At 32.8% G+C, this 21225-nt stretch overlaps 1 protein-coding gene, 1 long non-coding RNA gene and 1 pseudogene across 2 annotated transcripts; 2 read left to right on the forward strand and 1 right to left on the reverse strand.

The window, feature by feature from the left end:
• Nucleotides 1-1616: 1616 nt before the first annotated feature.
• LOC106755063 (cytosolic sulfotransferase 15-like) lies at nt 1617-2614 on the reverse strand. The gene has a single exon (XM_014637158.2). The coding sequence runs from the start codon at nt 2595-2597 to the stop codon at nt 1617-1619; it is 981 nt and encodes a 326-aa protein (XP_014492644.1). The 5' UTR covers nt 2598-2614.
• An 8060-nt stretch (nt 2615-10674) lies between these two features.
• LOC106755064 lies at nt 10675-20935 on the forward strand (annotated as a pseudogene).
• LOC111241214 lies at nt 14133-16149 on the forward strand. The gene is made up of 3 exons (XR_002667050.1): nt 14133-14263; nt 14410-14478; nt 15949-16149. It is a non-coding gene; the product is annotated as an uncharacterized LOC111241214 (long non-coding RNA).
• Nucleotides 20936-21225: the final 290 nt, after the last annotated feature.

The following is a 21225-nucleotide window of genomic DNA, read 5'->3' on the forward strand; positions in this document are numbered from 1 at the left end:
TTGTCCGTCGAGAATGGTAATCGGTGTTGTTTTCCGAGGAGACATTCTTCGCATGATTCATTATTCTCCTTCAAGCATGGAAGATCTCTCATCATGTTTTTTTGATATAGAAGCTTTAAGGCATGCATGTTGAAGTGGCCAAATCTCTTATGCCAAAGCCATGAGTCATCAATTTCTACCTCCATGGCAATATTAGTTCTAGGTTTGAAGCTTATAGGAAAGCTTCTATTTCACTTCTCCATTTTTACTTGGCCAATTTCTATCATTTTACTGTCATAAATTTTGCATGTATCTTTCTCAAAATGAAGTGAATATCCATTCTCCATCATTTGGCCAATACTTAAAATATTCTCTTTAAGATTTGGAACTAGTAAAATGTCCTTGATGAATTTCGTACCTTTCTTTGTCTCCACCATGACAGTTCCTTTGCCTCGAGACTCCACTGTGGTGCCATTTCCTAGCCGAACTTTGACATTGACAGATTTATCAATGTCTTTGAAGATGCTTTGATCTTTCTCCATGTGATTGCTACATCTACTATCCAAGTACCAAATTCCTTCTCCACCAGGAGATTCTTGATTGGTGTAGAATTAGAGTTTCTCCTGATTATCTTCTTCCACAAAGTTTGCTTGATGTTTATTTTTATTACGACAATACTTTTCTATGTGACCAAATTTCTTGCAATAGTGGCATTGAGGTTTTTCATGATGCCAACAATCTTTTTCCAAGTGACTTATCTTTTTACAGATGCCACATGGAGGATATTTTCCTTGATGAGTCATAGAGAAGCTTCTAGAATTTTCTTTATTTCTAGAAATTTCTCCTTTACTTTTATTTCCTTCATATTCTTTATTCTGAAACCGTAATTTTAGTTTTGATTGAAAGACGTTTTCAACCGAGTCTTCTTCATGCCTTTTCAATCTTTGTTCATAAGCCTCAAGAGAGCCCACTAGTTGTGTTACTGACAATGTAGCCAAATATTTTGTTTGTTCAATCGCAGTTGCAATTGCATCATATTTTTGGGGAATAGAAATTAAAATTTTCTCAATGATCTTTTTGTCAAGAATATTTTCCCCATAGGCTCTCATCTGACTAACTATTTCTTTTATTCTAGAATAGTAGTCTTTGATGGTCTCAAATTCTTTCATTCTTAATAATTCAAACTCTCGTCTTAGAGAATGAAGTTTAACATTGCGCACCTCGTTGCTTCCTTGAAACTCCTCTTGTATTGTGTTCCAAGCTTGCTTTGCACGGGTGGTACCAAAAGTAGCCATGTAACTCTATTTTTCACATGAAAATTGATCTTTGCTCCAAATAGTATATAGAACCAAGTTAAAAAGTATGCAGTAAATAACGAAAAAAAAAAAAAAAAACTCTTCTCTTTTCGTATTCGGACGATGTAAAAGAAGGCTAATATTTAATAGTGAGCAAACTCTTAATCCTAAATTAGAGCATGGTTGAAAGGATGGTAAGAGACTGAAAAGTGGAAGTTAGATAAACATTGTTCTTTATTCATCAAAAGCATAAAAACAGATCCTTATTTAGCAAAAGCAAAGATCACAACATCAATTGTTCCACACAGTAGAACATTATGTAGTCACATCTTTCTTTGAAATCTAGGAATGAACTTTAAATGATAGACCTGATCCACTTAACTTTTCTTCAATGATTTTCGAGAACTTTTCTATCATAGATGGAGAAAAATAATTTATCCAATCTCCTACTTTACCCTTCCGAAAGAAGTTTTTCTTCTCTGCAATATTGTGTATATATCCTGATTGATTCACTTCCAAATCCTTCATCTTCTCAAATCTGCATAGGTTGATCATGTTTTCAATCACTGTGGTGCCCTCTTCTTCTATAGTGACAGAAGAGCCCAAAAACTCTACCATTCTTTTCACATGAAACACTGTATCCTCTTTAAGATCTTCATATTTTAAGAACAAAACTTTGTCTGGTCTAGTTATGCTCTCATTCCAATAACCTAGCATATGGCTCCACCATGGACCAAACCCTGATATCCCATTGCAGAACTTTTCAAATGCTTCCTCAAATGTTAATGCAGGTAAAGACACTGACTTTATTTTAGTAGAAAATTCCCATGCTGAAACAAAAGTATCAAATGGATTTCTACATATATAAATGATCTTGCAGTTGGAATCTGTGATAGTTTTAGGTAATGAAGAGAATGGTAAGTGAGTAGAAAAAAGTCTTGGCTCAGTCATGTTGGAGAGGGAAAGAAGCTGGTCATGCAAATCATGAGACAAGATGAATTCAGGGGAAGACACAAGTTCATGAGGATTGGAAGAAAGTAATGGATGATTCTCAAAAGAGGAAAAACGTTGATGGTTTACAATGACGAAAGTAAGGGCTTTCAACCAGGTAGTACCTGATTTTGGAAAGCTGGCAACAAAAACATCATTGTCTTTTGCAAGAAAATGTTTTTGAAAGTTGATCACTCCTTGAAAATAGAATGATGGGCACCAAAAATCTTGAAATAGATGGAGATAGGGACCTCCATACAAACCCCTCTCCTTTGGAAGGGCGAGCATTAGCTCATTCTCTTCATTTGCTTGTTTGNCACTTGCCAAAGCCATTGTAATATAGAATATGAATGGTGACTTCTGAGTAGAATTGGATGAAACATAAGTTAGCACGAGATAGCTTTTATAGCATTGTTTAGTGATGATCAAAGTGTATCTCACTTAAAATTCTACGTTGAGATACAAGCATTAATTTCCTAATGTAAAGTTGAGTTAGACTTTTCACCGTAATTAATGATTTCATATATTAAAATATTGTTTGTAATTTAATAAAGGATATTGTATTAAGTTAACACAGAAATATTAATGTGACATTAAATGAATTCTTTAATTCTCATATAAAAAATCATTAATGCAATTTTACTTTATTTAAAGTACAACCAACGTTTATAAATGTTTATACAATTATAATATATAATTTATTTGATATAATCAAAACATAAAAGATAATTAAGTAATAAAACACCGTTTCCCTTTCTTTTAAGTCTTTTCTCTTTATTATTTTAATGTTGCTAAAAAATAAAATATAATTAAACCTTTAAAAAACAAGGCTTAAATTAACGTAGGAAGCAACAAATGAAAATAAACCAACTAAGAAATCCAGTATATCAACTAATAAAGTGTTAAACATCTAAAAATTCTTCAAAAAAAAAAACAATTAAAATATAAATTTGAGACTTTATTGAGTTTTCTGACTTCTCGATAACCTCTTTCAACGTTTTGATTAACTTAACAAAAAATCTCTTGTATCCAAGAAACAAACAATATTTTAATATCTAAAATTACTAACTATAACGACATAAAGCTAGAAATATAAAAAAGTTAATTCAATATATATATATATATATATATATATATATATATATATATATATATATATATATAATTTCTCTTATTTCTTAGTAGAGATGTTAGATGTTCAAAACGATTATAGGCATATATTTTTGTTTTTAAAAAATCCATTAAATAAACTTATATTATTTTAATTAATAGAGTTAATTATTCCAAATTTCAACACAGATATAACGAAATCAAGAATCATTAATTATACTTTAAACAGTAAATTAAGGCACGGGTTAGTATTCTCTAATAACAATAATAATAATAATAATTATTATTATTATTTTTTATTTTATTATTATTATTATTATTATTGTTATTATTATTATCAATATTATAATAATAATATTTATTGCTATTGTTAATGTTGTTATTAATACTATTATTAATATAATTATTATTATTAATTGTATAGAACAGTAAACAATATTTTTATTATTTTTTTCTAATAGTTTTAATGATACAATTAATATTATTACTATTAGAATTAAGAAAACAGTGATGAGTTGCTTCAAGGGACATACTGATTGTGAAATGGATTTGAGGGAGACTCTAATATTTCTATTTAATATTGTCAAAACAGGTTTGAATTCAAGAATCAATTCGGTCCATTACGAGTTTAGATTGAATTAGGTTTAAAAAAGTATTTCAACATGGTTCAATTTTGAGCTAAAGCCACTAAGAATATGAGAGTTGAATCCCTCATGAGTGGATTGGCTCACCAAGTCACCCAAATTTTAAAGTTATAAAAATATTAATCCTCTGAAAAAAAAATTAGTGTTTTAATGAATAACATATATAATTTGTTTCAAAAATATGTCAAATTAAATTCAAATGTTTAAGTTCTCAAGGTTTTCCTCCAACACAACAGGTTTCTTATACTAATGATGAGCCTGTATGCATTCTATGTAAGTTTTTAAATCTCAACCTTCTTTATTTTATTATCCATATTTTATTTTTTACTTATGAATGACATATTAAATTTGTTTCATGATGTCTTAGGAATTTGTCTTAATGACACCAGAAGGTTTGAATTGGATCTATATTTAGATGAAGGAAATCTTAATCCAAAGTTTTTTTATAAGTTGGAAGTATTGAGTTATTGGAGGGATCGTCAAGATCATTATCCAAACTTGTCTAAAATACCTTATGACGTTCTTAGCATACCAATCACTATAGTTGCTAGTGAGTTTACTTTTAGTTTTGGTCCTGGTTCACTAACCAAATATCATTCCTCCATTCTTCTAGAGAACGTTACTCATTTTAACTCAAAATTAGTTCAAGATTATGAAGTAACACAACATTATTATTAGTACTATGAAATTAATTTAATTATTTCCTACTTTGTGTTTTAATATTTGTTAGTTAACATTCTTTTTTATTGTACTGTAGATTCAAATAAAGAGAAGATGTTTCAAGATAGAAAAATGTTGTGGTTTTAGATAAGTGACACAACAATTATCAATTTTAGATAGTAAATTGTTTTACTTTTTATGCTTTTCGATTGTATTTGAAATTTAAGATGATTTTGGATTATATTTTGATTGCATTGTATCTTTTTTATTTTGGAATCTATAGAGTTTAACATCATTTTGGATTGAACTTACTTATATTTCAATTAGAAAAAAAATTATATTTTTGAGATGAAAGAAAAAAGACTTATAACTAAATGAATCACTGAACCAATCCGTTTAACTCACAAAGAAGCAACCACGTACGCTTTTATATTTCCTCAAATTACGTAAATATTTCCTACTTCTTTTTCTATTTTATACATGTTTTTATTGTATTTTACAACTGTTATTTTTTTTATGCTTTTAATATGCTATTGAAAAAAATTAATAACTTATAATAATAATAATAATATATTATTATTATTATTATTAAACTGGATAACTAAAAAGAACAACAATAGTAATAATAATTGTATTAATAATAATAATAATATTAATAAATAATAATAATAATTATTATTATTATAATATTAAAAATAATATTATTAATACTAATAATAGTAATTATTATTATTATAATAATAATATTTTATTAATTTTAATCATAACGATAAAATCATAATTTAATAATGTTATTTATTAGAATATTTTTTATTTATCACATTCATCATATCATTCATAAACTTTTAAAAAATTTATCTATAAATTTCTTCACTTTTCAGTTTTCCATCTCTTAAAGAAACAATTTTATTGTTTTTTATATCTCCTTAAATTCACCTATTCTATCTGCACTAAAATGAAAACAAACATCATGAACCAAATAAATATATGTGTATGGTGCAACATGCATATTTTGTGTAAAATCTTAGAAATTGATGTTTTATAATTGATAGTGTGTAGGGTTCTTAAATTGAAGTTTTATAATTGATAGTACAACGTCGCGATTAGGGTTTTTAATTTGGGTTTTTTTATCCTGCTTGCAAGTTTTAAAGGAGGAGATTGGTGGAGGAGCTCACGTTTTTATTTATGTTTTTTTTTGGAAAGTCTAGCGGAGAAGATGATGGTGGTTTTTTGGTTCATTGCAGTTGCACATGGAAGAGGAAAATGTGATCTAGTTGTTAGGAAGAAACTAGTAGCCTTAGCGATGGTCTGAGGTGTTGACGACGACTGTTTATGGCTCTAACGTTTTTGGAGGTGGAAGATGAAACTGATGTGGCAAGAAACTTTTTTTTTAAAATTCAAAATTGACACGTGATATTACTTCAGTGTGCCACGTATGAGAAAAAGTGGACAGCTCCTTAAGTTTTGGTTAGGAGGGAACCTGCACCGTTAAGTTTTTGACCCCGTAACAAGAAAGAATTAACTTGACCCGATTTTTCTTGACCCGATTTTTCACAACTTAGGACCGGTTTGAACTTTTTAAAAAAGGTAAGACCACTTTAGACATTCCCCCTCTTTCGAGGGACCAAAAGAGGTATTAAGCCAATTAACAAAATGAAATTCATTTCAAACATTAAATTGTCTAATAATATTTAATAAATTATTTGTACATCAAACTATATATTAAATCCAATATTACATTAACCCTACATATACTACTAAATTGTAGTCAAGTTTCTGCAATTTATTAACACTTAAAATAAAATAAACCCACTTGGTTTTAATGTCTTCAATGTGTAGAGCATCCATTGAAGATGCATCATTAAAAATCTATAAATAAAATAATGGAGTTAAAACAATAGAAAGGTTTTCAGAAATTATACTCTATTAAGACTTACCAAGCGCAACCAGAGTAGTGGTAGACCCTTGCGGGGTCATATTAATACTATCTTAGGAGGCTTTGCGGGAGGAGGAGCCTCGTCCTCCATGAGAAAGAGGCACTTGAGAGAGTTGAAGAGCATCCACCGGTGGATAGGAAAGTCAGAACCTTACCTCAAATTACCTTCATGAATGAAGATTTCAATGCAAATGATCTTGATCAAGATGATCCCATGGTAATCATGGTGTAGATCGCCCGATATAGCGTTAGCAAGGTCCTTATAGACCAAGGAAGCTTTGTGAAAATCATGTACTGGAAAACATTCATGAAAATGCATTTGTTCGAGGATCTCATTATCTCATTTAATGAGCAGATTGTGGGCTTTGTTGGCAAGAGAGTGGACACAAGAGGGTATGTTAACTTGAGAACCCATTTGGGTATGGGCCGTGAGGCGAAGGAGTTAAGGGTGAGGTACCTCTTAGGCAAACACATCATACAATGTCTTTCCCAAACGTGTTTGGAGCTATAGTCTCAACCCCTCATCTCACAATGAAAGTTCCATCAAATAAAGGGACAATCTGCATCGTGCGCGACCAAAAAACTGTCAGTGAATGTTACATGGCGGGGCTGAAAGTCAAGCCATTTGCCCCTCGCCGAAGACTTAAGCAGTTAGAGGTAGCATTGGTTGACCTTGACCTAAACAAAGTGAATGGTCAATGAAGGATGTGTACTAACTTCACCGACCTAAACAAAGTTTGTCCAAATGACGCATACCCCTTCCCATAGTATTGACAATCTGGTGGACAGTGCTTCAGGGCACTGGATACTTAGTTTCATCGATGCCTACTCAGGGTATAATCAAATACTTATGTTTCCTCCAAACAGAGAAAAGACAGTCGTCATTACCGAACGGCCTAACTTTTGACACAAAGTGATGCCCTTCGATCTAAAGAACGCAGGTGCTACCTACCATAGGCTTATGGGCAGGGTTTTCCACCATTAGATAAAGAGGTGAATGGAAGTCTATGTTGATGACATTGTTGTTCATAGTCGTTTGGTGGCAGATCATGTTAGAGACTTTGAGGAAGTTTTTACCCAAGTGTGCAAGTACTGGATGAGATTGAATCCTGCCAAGTGTAAGTTTGGCGTACCAGCCGAAAAGTTTCTAGGCTTCATGTTGACAGTCTGTGGCATTGAGGCCAACCTAAATAAGTGGAAGGTTGTCTTGGAGATGAGAAGTCCCTAAAACTTGAAGGAAGTGCAAAGGCTGGAAGGAAGGCTATGTTGATGGATCGTTCGATAAGAAGGACGGAGGAGCTGGAGTTATACTGGAAGGGTTGAACGGTCTGGTTGTCAAGCAATCATTGGTATTCAGATTTAAAGTCAACAACAACCAGACAGAGTATGAAGCGTTGGTCGCTGGTCTAATCCTTGCCAAGGACTTGGGGGTTGCTAATTTGGAATGATGGACGGGTTTCCAACTAATTGTTGGACAAATGAATGGAGACTTCTAAGTTAAAGATGACCATCTACTTCAATACTTTCATAGGGCCACTGAATTATTGAAGAGCTACAAATCCTGAAGCATTTTGCTCATTTCGAGAGAAGTTAATGCCCAGGCTGACGCCTTGTCCAAATTAGCTAGTGGAAAAGTGAAAACACAACTTTCATCAATCATCAGGCTTCCCTTGACAAATCCAATGATAGAAGTACTCTGGTAGAGTCAACCTCGCGAAGAAATATTGAAGAGACGAAATACGAGACCTACTGAAGAAGCCGATGAAGGAGAAAAAGTTAGCATCACCAACTCGAAAAGGATCACTCGGTTTGTTCTAATCGGTAACGATCTGTACAAAAGGGGTTTCTCCACCCCTCTACTAAAGTGTTTTTCAATAGCAAAAGCACAATATGTCATGAACAACCTCCACAACAAGATATGCGATCTGCATTCCAAAAAGTGAACTCTGAAGGTCTGAGTGTTGAGGGTTGGGTATTTGTGGCCAACAATGGAGAAGGATTGTGGATCGTTCGTTAAGAAATGTCAAACTTGAAAGGAACATGGCAACAATATGAAGCTACTTCTTGCGGAGTTGCACGACATAATATCTTCATGGTTGTTCGTCCAGTGGGGAATGAATATTGTAGGACCTTTTTCGGCAGGTCGGGCATAGAAGAAATTTCTCCTTGTAGTAGTAGACTATTTCACAAAGTGGATAGAGGCCGAGCTGCTAGCTACAATAACTGCTCAACAAGTCCAAAAATTTGTGTGGAAAATAATTTGTCGGTTCGGGTTGCCTCAAATGATCATAACAGACAACGAGCGATAGTTTATAGATAAGAGGTTGGAAGAATTATATAACGTCCTAGTTATCAAGCATGTTACCAGCTCAGTTGAACATCTCCCAACGAACGGGCAAACTGAAGCTGCTAATAAAGCAATAATAGTAGAGTTAAAATGGCAGGTGGGCAACGGGAAACGTGCAAGGGTAGACGAACTTCCTAAGGTATTGTAGGGGTATTATTGCACCCCGCACAACACAACTAGGGAAACCCCTTTCAACTTAACTTACGGAACATAGGCTATGCTCCCTGTAGAAGTGGGTGAACCCTCCCTTAGGAGGAACATTGAAGACTTGAGCGTCAATGTTGAACATCTAAGAGGTGAACTTAACACTTTGTCAAAACGAAGGGAAGTGGCTGCCATATGGACTAAGTGAACTCTCGTTGCCTCAATAAGTCTAAGAAACGTTCTAAGTGAACTTCTAGCTCTAACGGAGCGGCAAGGAATGTTTCAAGTGAACTCTCGTTGTCTCAACAAGTATAGGGAATGTTTTAAGTGAACTCCTAGCTCTAACCGAGCGGCGAGAAACGTTCCAAGTGAACTTTTGGTGCCTCGAAAAGTTTGGGGAACATTTTAAGTGAACTCTTATCTCTAACTGAGCGACGAGGAACATTCGAAGTGAACACCTACTTCTAATTGAACATCGAACATCGCTCAAAAATAAATTCTCATTGCCTTAATACATGATTAAGAAACATCTAAACCAGCAACCAAATCGCGAACGACATAACATATACAACACCCATACAAGTAGAGGTAAAGGTGGAAAACACCCATTTAATTATATATCGTCAAAAGAAAATAACTTAGAGGAAACAACATATCGAGAATGATGCGTGAAACGACAACTATGGCAGTCAAATCAGTATCAACTGTCAATGTTTGACAATCAGTTGGCAAAAAATTTCCAACAAACTCCTATGATCTGTTTGTCAACCACTCGTAGTCAAAAAACATTTAGAATCACCAAGAAACGAAGGATAAAACTTGGAAAAAATAAACCTAATCTACCACGTTAGTGTTCTTTGTAGATAACTCTTTTAATTGCCCCTTCAGTTGGTGAACCTCCTCCTCCAAATCTTGGTTGCGGCCCTTAAAAGAACGTGTCTCCTCTTAAGTATCTGTCATAATTCGTCATGCCTCAGCCAATCAAGCAGATTCAGTATGTTTGGCTTCACAGCTAGAGTGGGTTGTGATAGCCTCTTGTAGCTTCAATTTCAAACCCACGTTCTCCCCCAAGGACTCTTATAGTTGAGTTCGCAACTTACCTCTGCCGAAGGCATAGGCTAAATGCCAACTAATAACAATCGTCTGAGAACATAAATTGAGAGCAGAGTCGGCCAGTTGCTACTCGGACATATTCTCAAGCATGCCTTTTTCTTCATCAGCTAAATGAAATTTTATCTTGTGACCAAGACAAAACTCTACTCAAGATCCCTTCAGCAAGCGAGCTAGGAGGAGGGGCCACTTTTTTAGTTTTCTTATGGGAATATGATTTCTCACCTTCTCGTCTAGTCTTCTAGTTCTTCTCATCCGGTTCCACGAAGGGACAACGTTGATAGGCACGACTTCTGTAACGCTCCAATTTTCAGGATGTCACATGTTATTTAAAAATTTGTAAAAATTTCAAACTTTAACTTAATACGGAAACATATTTTTAAAGCCTCAACATTTAAACGTGCATAAAACATAATAGTTCCAAAACATTTGTCCAATGAAAATAACGAAGGAATTAAAATGACTTCAATTACATTGTCTCAAAGCTCAAAAGTAATAACTGTAAATAAAATCCCAAGTTTGTCCCCGTCATCTCTCGAATCTATCATGCCTCAGCACCATCTGCAACATCATCTGCTCACGTATAATATCACATATTATACGATCATCGCATTCACATGCACACACACAATCACATATTATACGATCATCGCATTCACATGCACACACACAAACATGTATGGGTAAGCTACCGGTAAAACAATCATAATAACATGATATAAACATACTGAAAGAAAAAGATTAATGTTGATTGTAGGTTATTTCGGTCTAGAAATGAGTTCTTGAGTAGTGAAATAGTGAAAAATGGTTATTGAGTTACTTTCTTGCAGTTGGGATGGGTTGTGAGATGTTTTACGTCATGCTCAAGCATCAAATTTTGTGGGAAACTGAGTTATGAATGTGTGGTGGTGATGAGGTAGAGTTATACTTGTGTTAGAACTTAAATCAGAGGAAGTGAGGTAGTGAAAACTTGAATTTGGAGTTCTGTGTGCAAATGGTCAGTTTGTGTAGTCTTGGTAAGTCATTTGGGACTTGTTAGAGTCCCTAAGTTTCTTGGAATTGTGCCATAAATGGTAGAATTCATTTTGGGTCTCTAAGTTGAGTTTTTGAGTGTCCTTGTTTAACTTTAGGTTATAAGTGTTTAAACATCCTTAGATGAGTATAATTAGGTATATAACACAATTTAGGTGAGTTAAAAGTTGGAAAAAATAGTTGGAATTGGTAAATTTGGTGTAGGTTGCGTAATTTTGCAGATTTTGTGCTGCAGAATATGCAGACTCGATAAGCGAATCCATTCGCTCAGCTAGTGGTGGTAGATATGGGTTTGTTGTCAGAGGACTTTCGCTGAGCGAATGGTTGAGTTCTATGAGCACGGTTAGTTTTATTCGCTGGGCGAATTGATTCGCTCAACAAATGGTTGTAGAGGTAGATTATCTGTTTAGGGACTTTCACTTTGCAAATGGTTCAGTTTTAGTTTACTCTTTAATTCCTTGATCTAGTTTGATTTAAATGAAGTTTGAGACTTAGTGTGAAGTATGTATGATGGTGTATTATAGTATTTGATTGATCATGTTATTGATTATGTTTTAAAGTAAAAGTATGGTTTCAAAGTGGTGAAAGTAAGTTCCAAAGTGAGATCTCTTGGTGAGACACCAGTAAGTTTAGAATGATTGCAAGGAGCTTAGTCTTTGGGGTTATCCTGAAACTCCAATGGACTTTCATTCTCACGTAGAGAGGATTGATCCATGTCGTGAGGAGTAGGAGGAGATCTTAGTCTTGGAGGCTTCCAGTATGCTCTAAGGCCCTGAACAGACTAACCTCGTGAGTGTGGTAGGGTGAAACCCATTGGCAATGACTTTGCAAAGCAATAGAAGCTACCACGAGTGCACAACCCGCCATAATTCGACAATCATTCTAAGTCTGAACAATCCATGTATATATATATATATATATATATATATATATATATATATATATNTATATATAAGTTTATATATATATATATATATATATATATATATATATATATATATATATATATATATCGTTCCTCTATTATAAACTAGCTTATCCTTGTACTTATGTGGTCTGTCTTTGTTTATTGTTTCTCTATTGCGATGATCACCTGATTGAACTTAAGAATATAATTTTTCATTTGACTCAGCAAGAGATTAGGAACGAGACTTGCAATGTAGATTTTACTTTTATTCTTCAAGTAAAGAATTCTATTTTCAAAATAAGATTCATTTGAGTAATTTTATATTATGAAATTTGGAATCTTACATATTTGTTTAAATAACATGTTATTTCAAAATTAAAACAAATGTGTTACTTCTTTTAAAATAATTCACGTGTGTCCTTGTTACGTTAGGATAAAATAATCTGATGTGTATAGATTCTTTACCAGGATCAGTGTAAGAAAAAAAAAAAAACATTTTACAACCGTTCCCTTCTGCTCCACAGTTTGACTCAACTAAAAGGTAAAGGTTAGGAAGCACAATAATAAATAGGTGGGCAAGAGAAAAAATAATGAAAGAGACAACAAGCTGATGCAGACATAGCAATAATGATAAAATCACTCGTAACAAGGAAAAATATTATAATAAAGAATTCCTCACCATAAATGATGTGGGCATTTTTCAGAAGAGTGAGCAGAAACCAAATACTGTATTTTAATAAAATATTTAAAATTCTTATAAACGAAGAACAAATATAAATAGATCAAATTTTTAGATAAAAATTATCCAAAATATTCAGCATATATATCTCTCTCCCAAATTGTACTGCTAGTTCTTCCATGTGGACATTTGACAGTGATTTCTTTCTCCCAGGACTGTGTTCACAGTGATGACAGTAGTCTTATTTGTAGCCATGATCCTCACTTTAAAATAGTTAGAACATAGTACAGAGATTTGGTTTTATGCTTATGTCATCAGTTTCCAAATTTGAAAATTTTTCTTTCTATAGAAATACAAAATAGATATCTAATTTATATAAGAGTTATTGAAGTTATATTATCTTAAAAGTATAATAAGTAGTCCATATCGGAAAGTACAAGGTTGTTCATAATAGTTCATAAATTTCTAGAAACACCAATACAAATTATATTACTTACATATTGTTGTTGCTGAAAAGTGAGTATGGAAGCCAACTACTTTTGCATGAGTAACACAAACATTGTCAATACCTTAACCAAAATATCCATAATAACAAAATCATTTACGTGAAAAATTGTAGTATTTAACCACGAGAATAAATCAATGTTGTGTATTTTATCTATATAATTGTAATATATCTTATACTACGTACCCAAATTGATATTGTGGAAAAGCATAAAAAGAATGAGGGCAAGACACTAATAATATACTTTTATGAGTATATCCTTTCCAAAAATAATAGATGAAAGAAATTTAATACTAATAAACTAGGAATTAAATAAATATCAACAAATATTATTTAAATATTATTAGTATTTACTTATACTGTGATAAAAACCCGTTTCTTGAAACTTCTCTAATGAGAGGGAGATTTTTAATGAAGTTTTTTATATGTCCAAATATTTAATTAAATCTAGATTAGTAAAGTTTAAGTCTAAATAATTAGTTTTATAAATTAAGCTTGAATCATTTTAGAATTAAATTAATCAAAATATAATTAATTAAAAATATTTTGGTATATATGAAAGGAATTTGTTTTGAAATATATAATTATAATTTGAACTTTCATTAATCGATTAATATATTTATATAATTGATTATGTAATAATCTAGAAATAAGGGCTTAAAGATTGTAAGAGTATTAAGTTGATGAAACCATGTTTTAAAAACTTAAAATATATCAGAAGCATAATTAGGAACTTTTAGAATGTATTGCTTCATTTCTTCAAAACACCTCTCTCTCTCTAACATCTTGTTCTTCCAAAACTTCTTCCCTTCTCTCTCTAGATTCATTCCTCACTAAGCCACCTACTCAACAATCAGGGAGCACGTAAAGGTTCCTGGCGTTGAGAGTTCCAATTCCACCGATCAAATTCGGTTTTCTTCCACTGGTAAGTAATTTCTCCTTTTTCCGTACACTTGAAAGCTGTGATCACAAAATGGTGTTGTTGCATGTGACTCACCTTGCTTTCCTTCCAAAATTCTAATTTCAATTAGGTCCTAAAACTTGTTTTTGTCTCCAATCGATAATCTATAGGTGCTTTTAGAATTTCCCTAAGGGCAGAACACTGTTCATCATCCTGGGAGCTAAGCTGTTTGATTAGAGGTAACGGAAGCTGGACTTTATTCCTAATATGCAAAATGTGTCATGTATGTTAGTTAGATTGGGTGTTAATTTCAAGTTATTGCATGTTTGAACTGTGTAATAGAATAGGTTGTTGTTGAGTGAAAATGTGATGAATTTATATGTTATAACATGTGCCTATTGATGAATAATGTATGAGACTATGAATGGGTGATTAGGAACTGGTATGAATAAGATTTGATGATGTAATTGAATACTGGAATGCTAGGAATTTTGTTGTGCAGGTTGCTAGATAGAAATTTGAGTTGGTTATGGTGTTTTATGTTAAATTAAGGGAAGTGGAGTAGGGGTTTTGAGATCTAGGGGTTATGGTCTATATTAGACCTTTGGAATAGTTTAGATAGGTGATTTCTGACCTGTTAGGAGTGCCTAAATGATTAAAAATAGTTTCAAAGTGGTAAAATTTGATTTGAGGCTCTAGGTTGATGAAATAGAAGTTTTAGAGTATAAATCTATGCATAATCATTAGATAATGAGGTTAGGAAGGGTTAGAATTAATTAGGCAATTTTAATTCATCATATAGATTGAATTAGGAGGATTAGAAATTCGTCAAAATGTTTAGAATTGGTAAGTTGGGAGGGAGTTGTGTAATTCTGTATATTTTGTTGTTGCAGATTATGTAGACTCGCTGAGTGAATGGATTCGCTCAACGATTGAAAAAAAGGTGTTGCTGTCAGGGGATATTCACTTAGTGAGAGGAGCTAGCTAAGCGAATTATGAGTGAATTTTTATTTTGTATTTTTAGCTTAGCGAGAGGCTAGCTAAGCGAATTATGGGTATTTTATTTTGGCATTTTTAGCTTAGCGAATATTGTGCGCTGAACGAATTCCTTTACTTTGTCTTACTTTTTTCCTCTTTTTCTTGAGTGATAATTTATTATATGATTAATTTGATGAGGTTTGTGATTGAAAACAAGGAATGATTGTGTTACATATGATGTGAATTGAGAATTTAAGTGGTATCTCACGGTGAGATTATAATATTGTCTAGAATGAATATAGGAAGCTCAGTCTTGGGAGTTATCCTAACACTCTAATGACTCTTTCAATCTCACTTAGAGAAGATTTAGTCATGTGGTGAGAGTAGTAGGAGGTCTTAGTCTTGAGTGCTTCCAGTATGGCCCAAGGTGAGTGATACGGACTTACACTTGTGTGTGTGGTAGGGTTTAACCCATAGCAATGGCTTTGCAAAGCAGTAAAGGCCACCACAAGTGCACAACCCACCATAGCTCGATATTCATTCTAAGTCCGGACGAGTCCAATCTAGAATGCCTTGTATGCTTATATGTATGAATGCTCTCTGTTATATTAGATTGGTTTGAATTAACTTGCAGGCTTTTGGAAGTCTAGCTTACCCTTGCTGCTTTTGATGTGTTTTTGTATGTTTGTCTTCTTCCTCTTTGCAATGATCATCCAATTGGATGTGAGCAGAGGCAGATGATGTACCTTTGGAGCAAGCCCTGGAGAGTGAAGATACAGCCCCTAGTTCTTAGAATTACTATTAGTTATCTTCTTCATTTTGAAATACTCTAAAGTTTGTAAAGTTTTAGATTTATAGTTTTTTTTTTATGACTGTAAACTTTATAACTGTAAATTTCATCCATAAATTGTTTTGGCATATTATAATATTAATCATTCCATATGATATAGTTTCATATATTTTCTGGGATGTTATATTTATGGTATTATTTGTAATTCTATGAACTCTTTAATTATAGTGGAAATCTTCTAGATAAACTCAAGTTATTTGAAAAAAAAAATGGAGGTAGATTCAAGTTGAATACCACCAACATAAAATTTGTGTATTCTTTTCTTCTTTCACTAATCTTGTACTTTTTTATGGTTTGAAATAGTCAAAAGTTAGCATCTCAACAATTATTTAAAAATCTAAATATTTTGAAACCAATTTACTCACTCTTAACATCTCTCAATACAAGGACTCTTTAATATAAAAAATTATTTACCCAAACACTCTTCTAAATTATCATCAAGATAAATTTAACTCTAAATATTAATTTAGGATCTTTTGAGACATACATACTTAAAAAATTAAATATTAATAAAAATCATACAAGATACCAAAATAACAAAGATATGAAATTTTCTTTACCCTAAACGTTATTTTATATATAGGGATTTTTTTTATATTCCAAACATCATTTTATCTACTTAAACCATTTTGAATAGAAGGTTAATTTCTACATTGCAAAGAAAAGTTTTCATCTTGCTAAATTATATATTTTCTTAAAATATAAACATTCCTTTTCTTCCTAATTCGACATTCCTTAATTACAACTAGTTCACTGTTAAAGTTTCTCCCGCAAATAAAGCTGATTGAGTTTTATCTATAACCTTATGGGTATATAGGCCTATTTTATTGTTTAAGACACCATGTTATATATAAACAATGTACCAATGATATTGATTAATATTCATTGAATTCAACTCTGGGAATTGTTACTTCTTGAATAAATAATGCATTAGATCCTTTAGGCTAAATACTTTTGTTATAATATCTCTCCACAAAAACAATTATTTGACTTTCTACCTTGCATATTAAGCATTAAACATCTTATAAATTTTAGATATATTAAAATATTTTTCTTTTCATATAATATTTTTCACAACATATTAAATTTTGTAAAATTAAATTAGTCAAAGATAAATAATGTTAAATGTCACTATCCTAAAAGGGAGGAGTGGGTCTCCTTTACAGAAAAAAAAAAACACTTATATTTTTAATTTATATTTTGATAATTTATTATAATATTATTTACCATTATAATAGGGGAAAAGACAACAGTGTCGAAACATCTTTTCCTAAAAATACCTTTTAAAGGAGTGAATTCAGACCTTTGCCACAACCTTTAATTATTTAAGACTAAAGAAAAGTTTCATGCGAGTGCCAACAAGTGTCATGAAGTAAGCCTGAAGATAAAGTTAATATTTAATACCAAAGCTATAGCACCAAAAGGAAAGCTTATACCTATCCAACTCCATTTTAATTATTAAAATTGTGAAAACTGTTATAAAAGTTGAAGTAGTTGTTCATTCTGTGCTGCATTGTGAAAACTGTTATAACATCATTGATTCTTTTTATAACAAGAAAAAGTTATATAAAAGAAATTAGAAATCCTTCAACTCGTTTACATAAAAAAAAGAAAAACTTTGATAAAAGTGGAAATCCCTTAATCTATTTTCAAAAACAAAACATTACAATGCTCCTTCTATTTGGTGCATCCAAATATGTCACACCCATATACAATTCTTTGTTTCATAAGTTATAAAGAATTCTATATAAAGATAGAATACTTAAAATACTCTTATAGTTTCCTATCTATATACACAAAACATAAATCAAATTTACATACGTTAAACAAATGCTAAATCCTAACAAGAGTTCCCACAATAATCTTAATAACTGAACTCTATTTTATTAGATGCTCAACTTTCGGTTAGTAGATTTCTAAAATAGTCACAATATGTTATATTAAGACTTGCTTTGATAGATTTATGATCAAATATGTATTAAATTTTTAAATTTCAATTTTTTTAACTAATAAATTAACATTATTCATTAATGGAAAAACACTTATTAACGTCGGTTATTTTTGGCTTTTAACGTCTACAAAATAATCGACGTCATTTCCGGTGACGTCAATGGGACGTCGGACATGAATATAACCGACGTCTATAGTGATGTCAGTCAGTGTCATGTCCGACGTCACTAAACGTCGGAGTAGGACTAACTGGACGTCTAAAGATATTACATAGACGTCGGTCTGAGCAATAACCGACATCGAAGAGGCACTAAAGACTTCGAAATTGACATTGACTAACGTCTAAAAGGTACTATAGACGTCGGTGTATACATTAACTGATGCCTAATCCAGTGGTTGTGTTTAGTGCAGTTTTGTTCCAGTCTTTGGATAGCCTAGTAGCACAGTCTCCTTTTACTAGTTTCACCCCAAAAAAAAAGCTTGCGTCTTTTGAATTTCTTATGGGTCGTTTCAACCCAAAACCGAACCTGGGTTGTTGCTTAGTTCCATTTTCATCCGCAAGAGGGAAAAATTACGGTAAAACGATAACTAGGCAACCCAGGGTCATTTTTGGGTTGAAACGACCAAAAGAAATTCACAAGACGCCGTTTTTTCTGGGAGGCCGCTAGCAAATGGAGAATGTGTTACTACGTTACCCCAAGAAAGGAACAAAACTGCACTAAAACACAACACAAAGAAAGNAAATTTTAATCAGTTGAACCAGAAGATAATCGATGAAAGACTAAACAAAGTTTAAACGGTAAGCATAAAAAAAAAACCACGCACCTGGGATGTAATGTCGCAAGAGAGAAAAAGGAGAGGACGAAGACGATAAAGATATCAGAAACAACAATAGAATGCCGCAAGAGAGAAAAAGAAAAGGTGTCGCAAGCGAGAAAAAGAAGAGGTGCCGCAAGAGAATAAAGAGAAAAGGAAGACGATATCAGAAACTGAATGCCGCAAAGAGTTTGCGGTTTATTTAAAATGAAATTGGGCATCGGTTTCTTTAGAAACCGACGTTTATAGTCACCTAGACGTCGGTTATCTCACTAATATGACGTCCAAGTTAACATTTAAACTAAATTTTTGAATACCCATTAGACGTCGGTTTCGAGGGGAGCCGACGTCTAAGAAACTGAACTGATTGACATTTGATTTCCTGTCAGGGATGTTCACGACAGTTGTGATGGCGCGCCGACGTCTAAGGCCCTCAAGTTTGGTTAACATAATTAATTACAAACACATGGACGTCGCTTCCCCTCAACACCGACGTCGAAATTGAAGAATTTTTTGTCTTCCCGGCTTCCAGACAGGCCTTAGACGTCGTCTTTTGACTACGTGACGTNTAAGCGCCTGGGAATTAGGTGAAGAGCATTAATTGCAGCCCAGTAGACGTCGGCCCCCGTTAACACCGACGTCACTGGACTGTCTTCTCACCTACCTCAGGCCATTAGATGTAGGTTTGCAGCAGTGGGGACGTCTACAATATCATAGACGTCGCCTTAACTTAAAACCGACGTCTAGTTTACCAAGCTATTTACGATAATGCCACCGTCCACTCATATATGTCGGATTACCCGCAAACCGACGTCTTCTGGGTGACGTTAAACAGCGTTTTTGCACTAGTGATTCGTCATAAATGTAATTTTTTTATTGGATTGTATTTTTAGAATTGCTCATCATATAAAAGCATGCATGTATGTTATTTATTTTTGGTATTTATCTCAATAATAATATCTTTTACCTCGTAAAGTACAAATGTTTATTTATTGACTATTTTCTTCAACTTCAATCCTAGTTCATGTTATAAAAACTACCCCATTGTGAGCTAAATCTTCATCAAACTTCCACTTGAAAACTATCATTTATATCTAAACCAACTACTCTAATGTCTCCAAAAGGTGCACAACAAGTAAAGGATGAAGACAACATTGGTCTCTCCCTTCGCAAAGAGAATGCTTGGGCAGACACTTATCAATTCTATCTGTTTGAAAATTTTTGGTGTCCATCAATTCATTTTCAAGCAGTAAACAATTTTAAGAAAGAGTTTCAAGCAAAAGATACTGACGTTGTTGTTGCTAGCTTTCCCAAATCAGGTACCATTTGGCTAAAAGCCCTTACTTTTTCTATTGTCAATCGTCAACAGTTCTCTTCCTTAGAGGGCCATCATCCATTACTCAGTTCCAACCCTCACGAACTTGTGCCCTTTTTTGAGTTTATCTTTGGTGGTGATGATATTCATGGCCAAATTCTTTGTCTTTCCAACATGGCTGAGCCAAGAATTTTTGGTACTCACACCCCATTTCCTTCATTACCCGTATCAATCAAAGAGTCTAACTGTAAGATAGTCTATATTTGCAGAAACCCTTTTGATAACTTTGTTTCTGCATGGAATTACTTTAATAAAATTAAGCCAACGACTGTGTCCGAATTAACATTGGAGGAAGCTTTTGAATTGTATTGTAATGGAATAATGGAATATGGTCCATGGTGGAGTCACATGTTAGGTTACTGGGAAGAGAGCATAGCTCGACCACACAAAGTTTTGTTTTTAAAGTACGATGATCTTAAAGAAGATACCAACTTTCATGTCAAAAGTGTTGCAAAGTTCTTGGGTTGTCCTTTTACTCAGGAAGAGGAGAACAATGGAGTGATTGAAAACATAATCAAACTATGTAGCTTTTGAGAAGATGAAAGATTTGGAAGTGAATAAGTCTGGAACATATGGCAAGGGAGGCATTGAAAAGAAGAACTTTTTTCGTAAGGGAGAAAGTGGAGATTGGGTGAATTACTTTTCTCCTTCCATGACAGAAAAATTATCTAAAATCGTTGAAGAGAAATTAAGTGAGTCAGGTTTGTCTTTTAAGATGTGTTCTTAACTTCATCACCTCATGTAGTGTTTGTAATGTCTAGTTTTGTTTGTGTAATAAATGGCTACACTAGGATCAATAGTGTAGATGTAATCTGTGGTACAAATGTTATTGTCACTTTTTCTTTCATTGAATAAAATGTTATGTTGTTGAGATAATATAGTTACCTTAGTTTGTTACTTTCTTGAATGTGTTGTATGTGATGATTCATGTAGTATTTTCTAAATTAAATGATAAATTTACTTATTTTATGAAATCTTTGTAATATTTAACATTTATTTTTAGCAAACGTGTTCTCT

The sequence above is a fragment of the Vigna radiata genome, unplaced genomic scaffold, assembly GCF_000741045.1.
Source record: "Vigna radiata var. radiata cultivar VC1973A unplaced genomic scaffold, Vradiata_ver6 scaffold_268, whole genome shotgun sequence".
Classification (NCBI taxonomy): domain Eukaryota; kingdom Viridiplantae; phylum Streptophyta; class Magnoliopsida; order Fabales; family Fabaceae; genus Vigna; species Vigna radiata.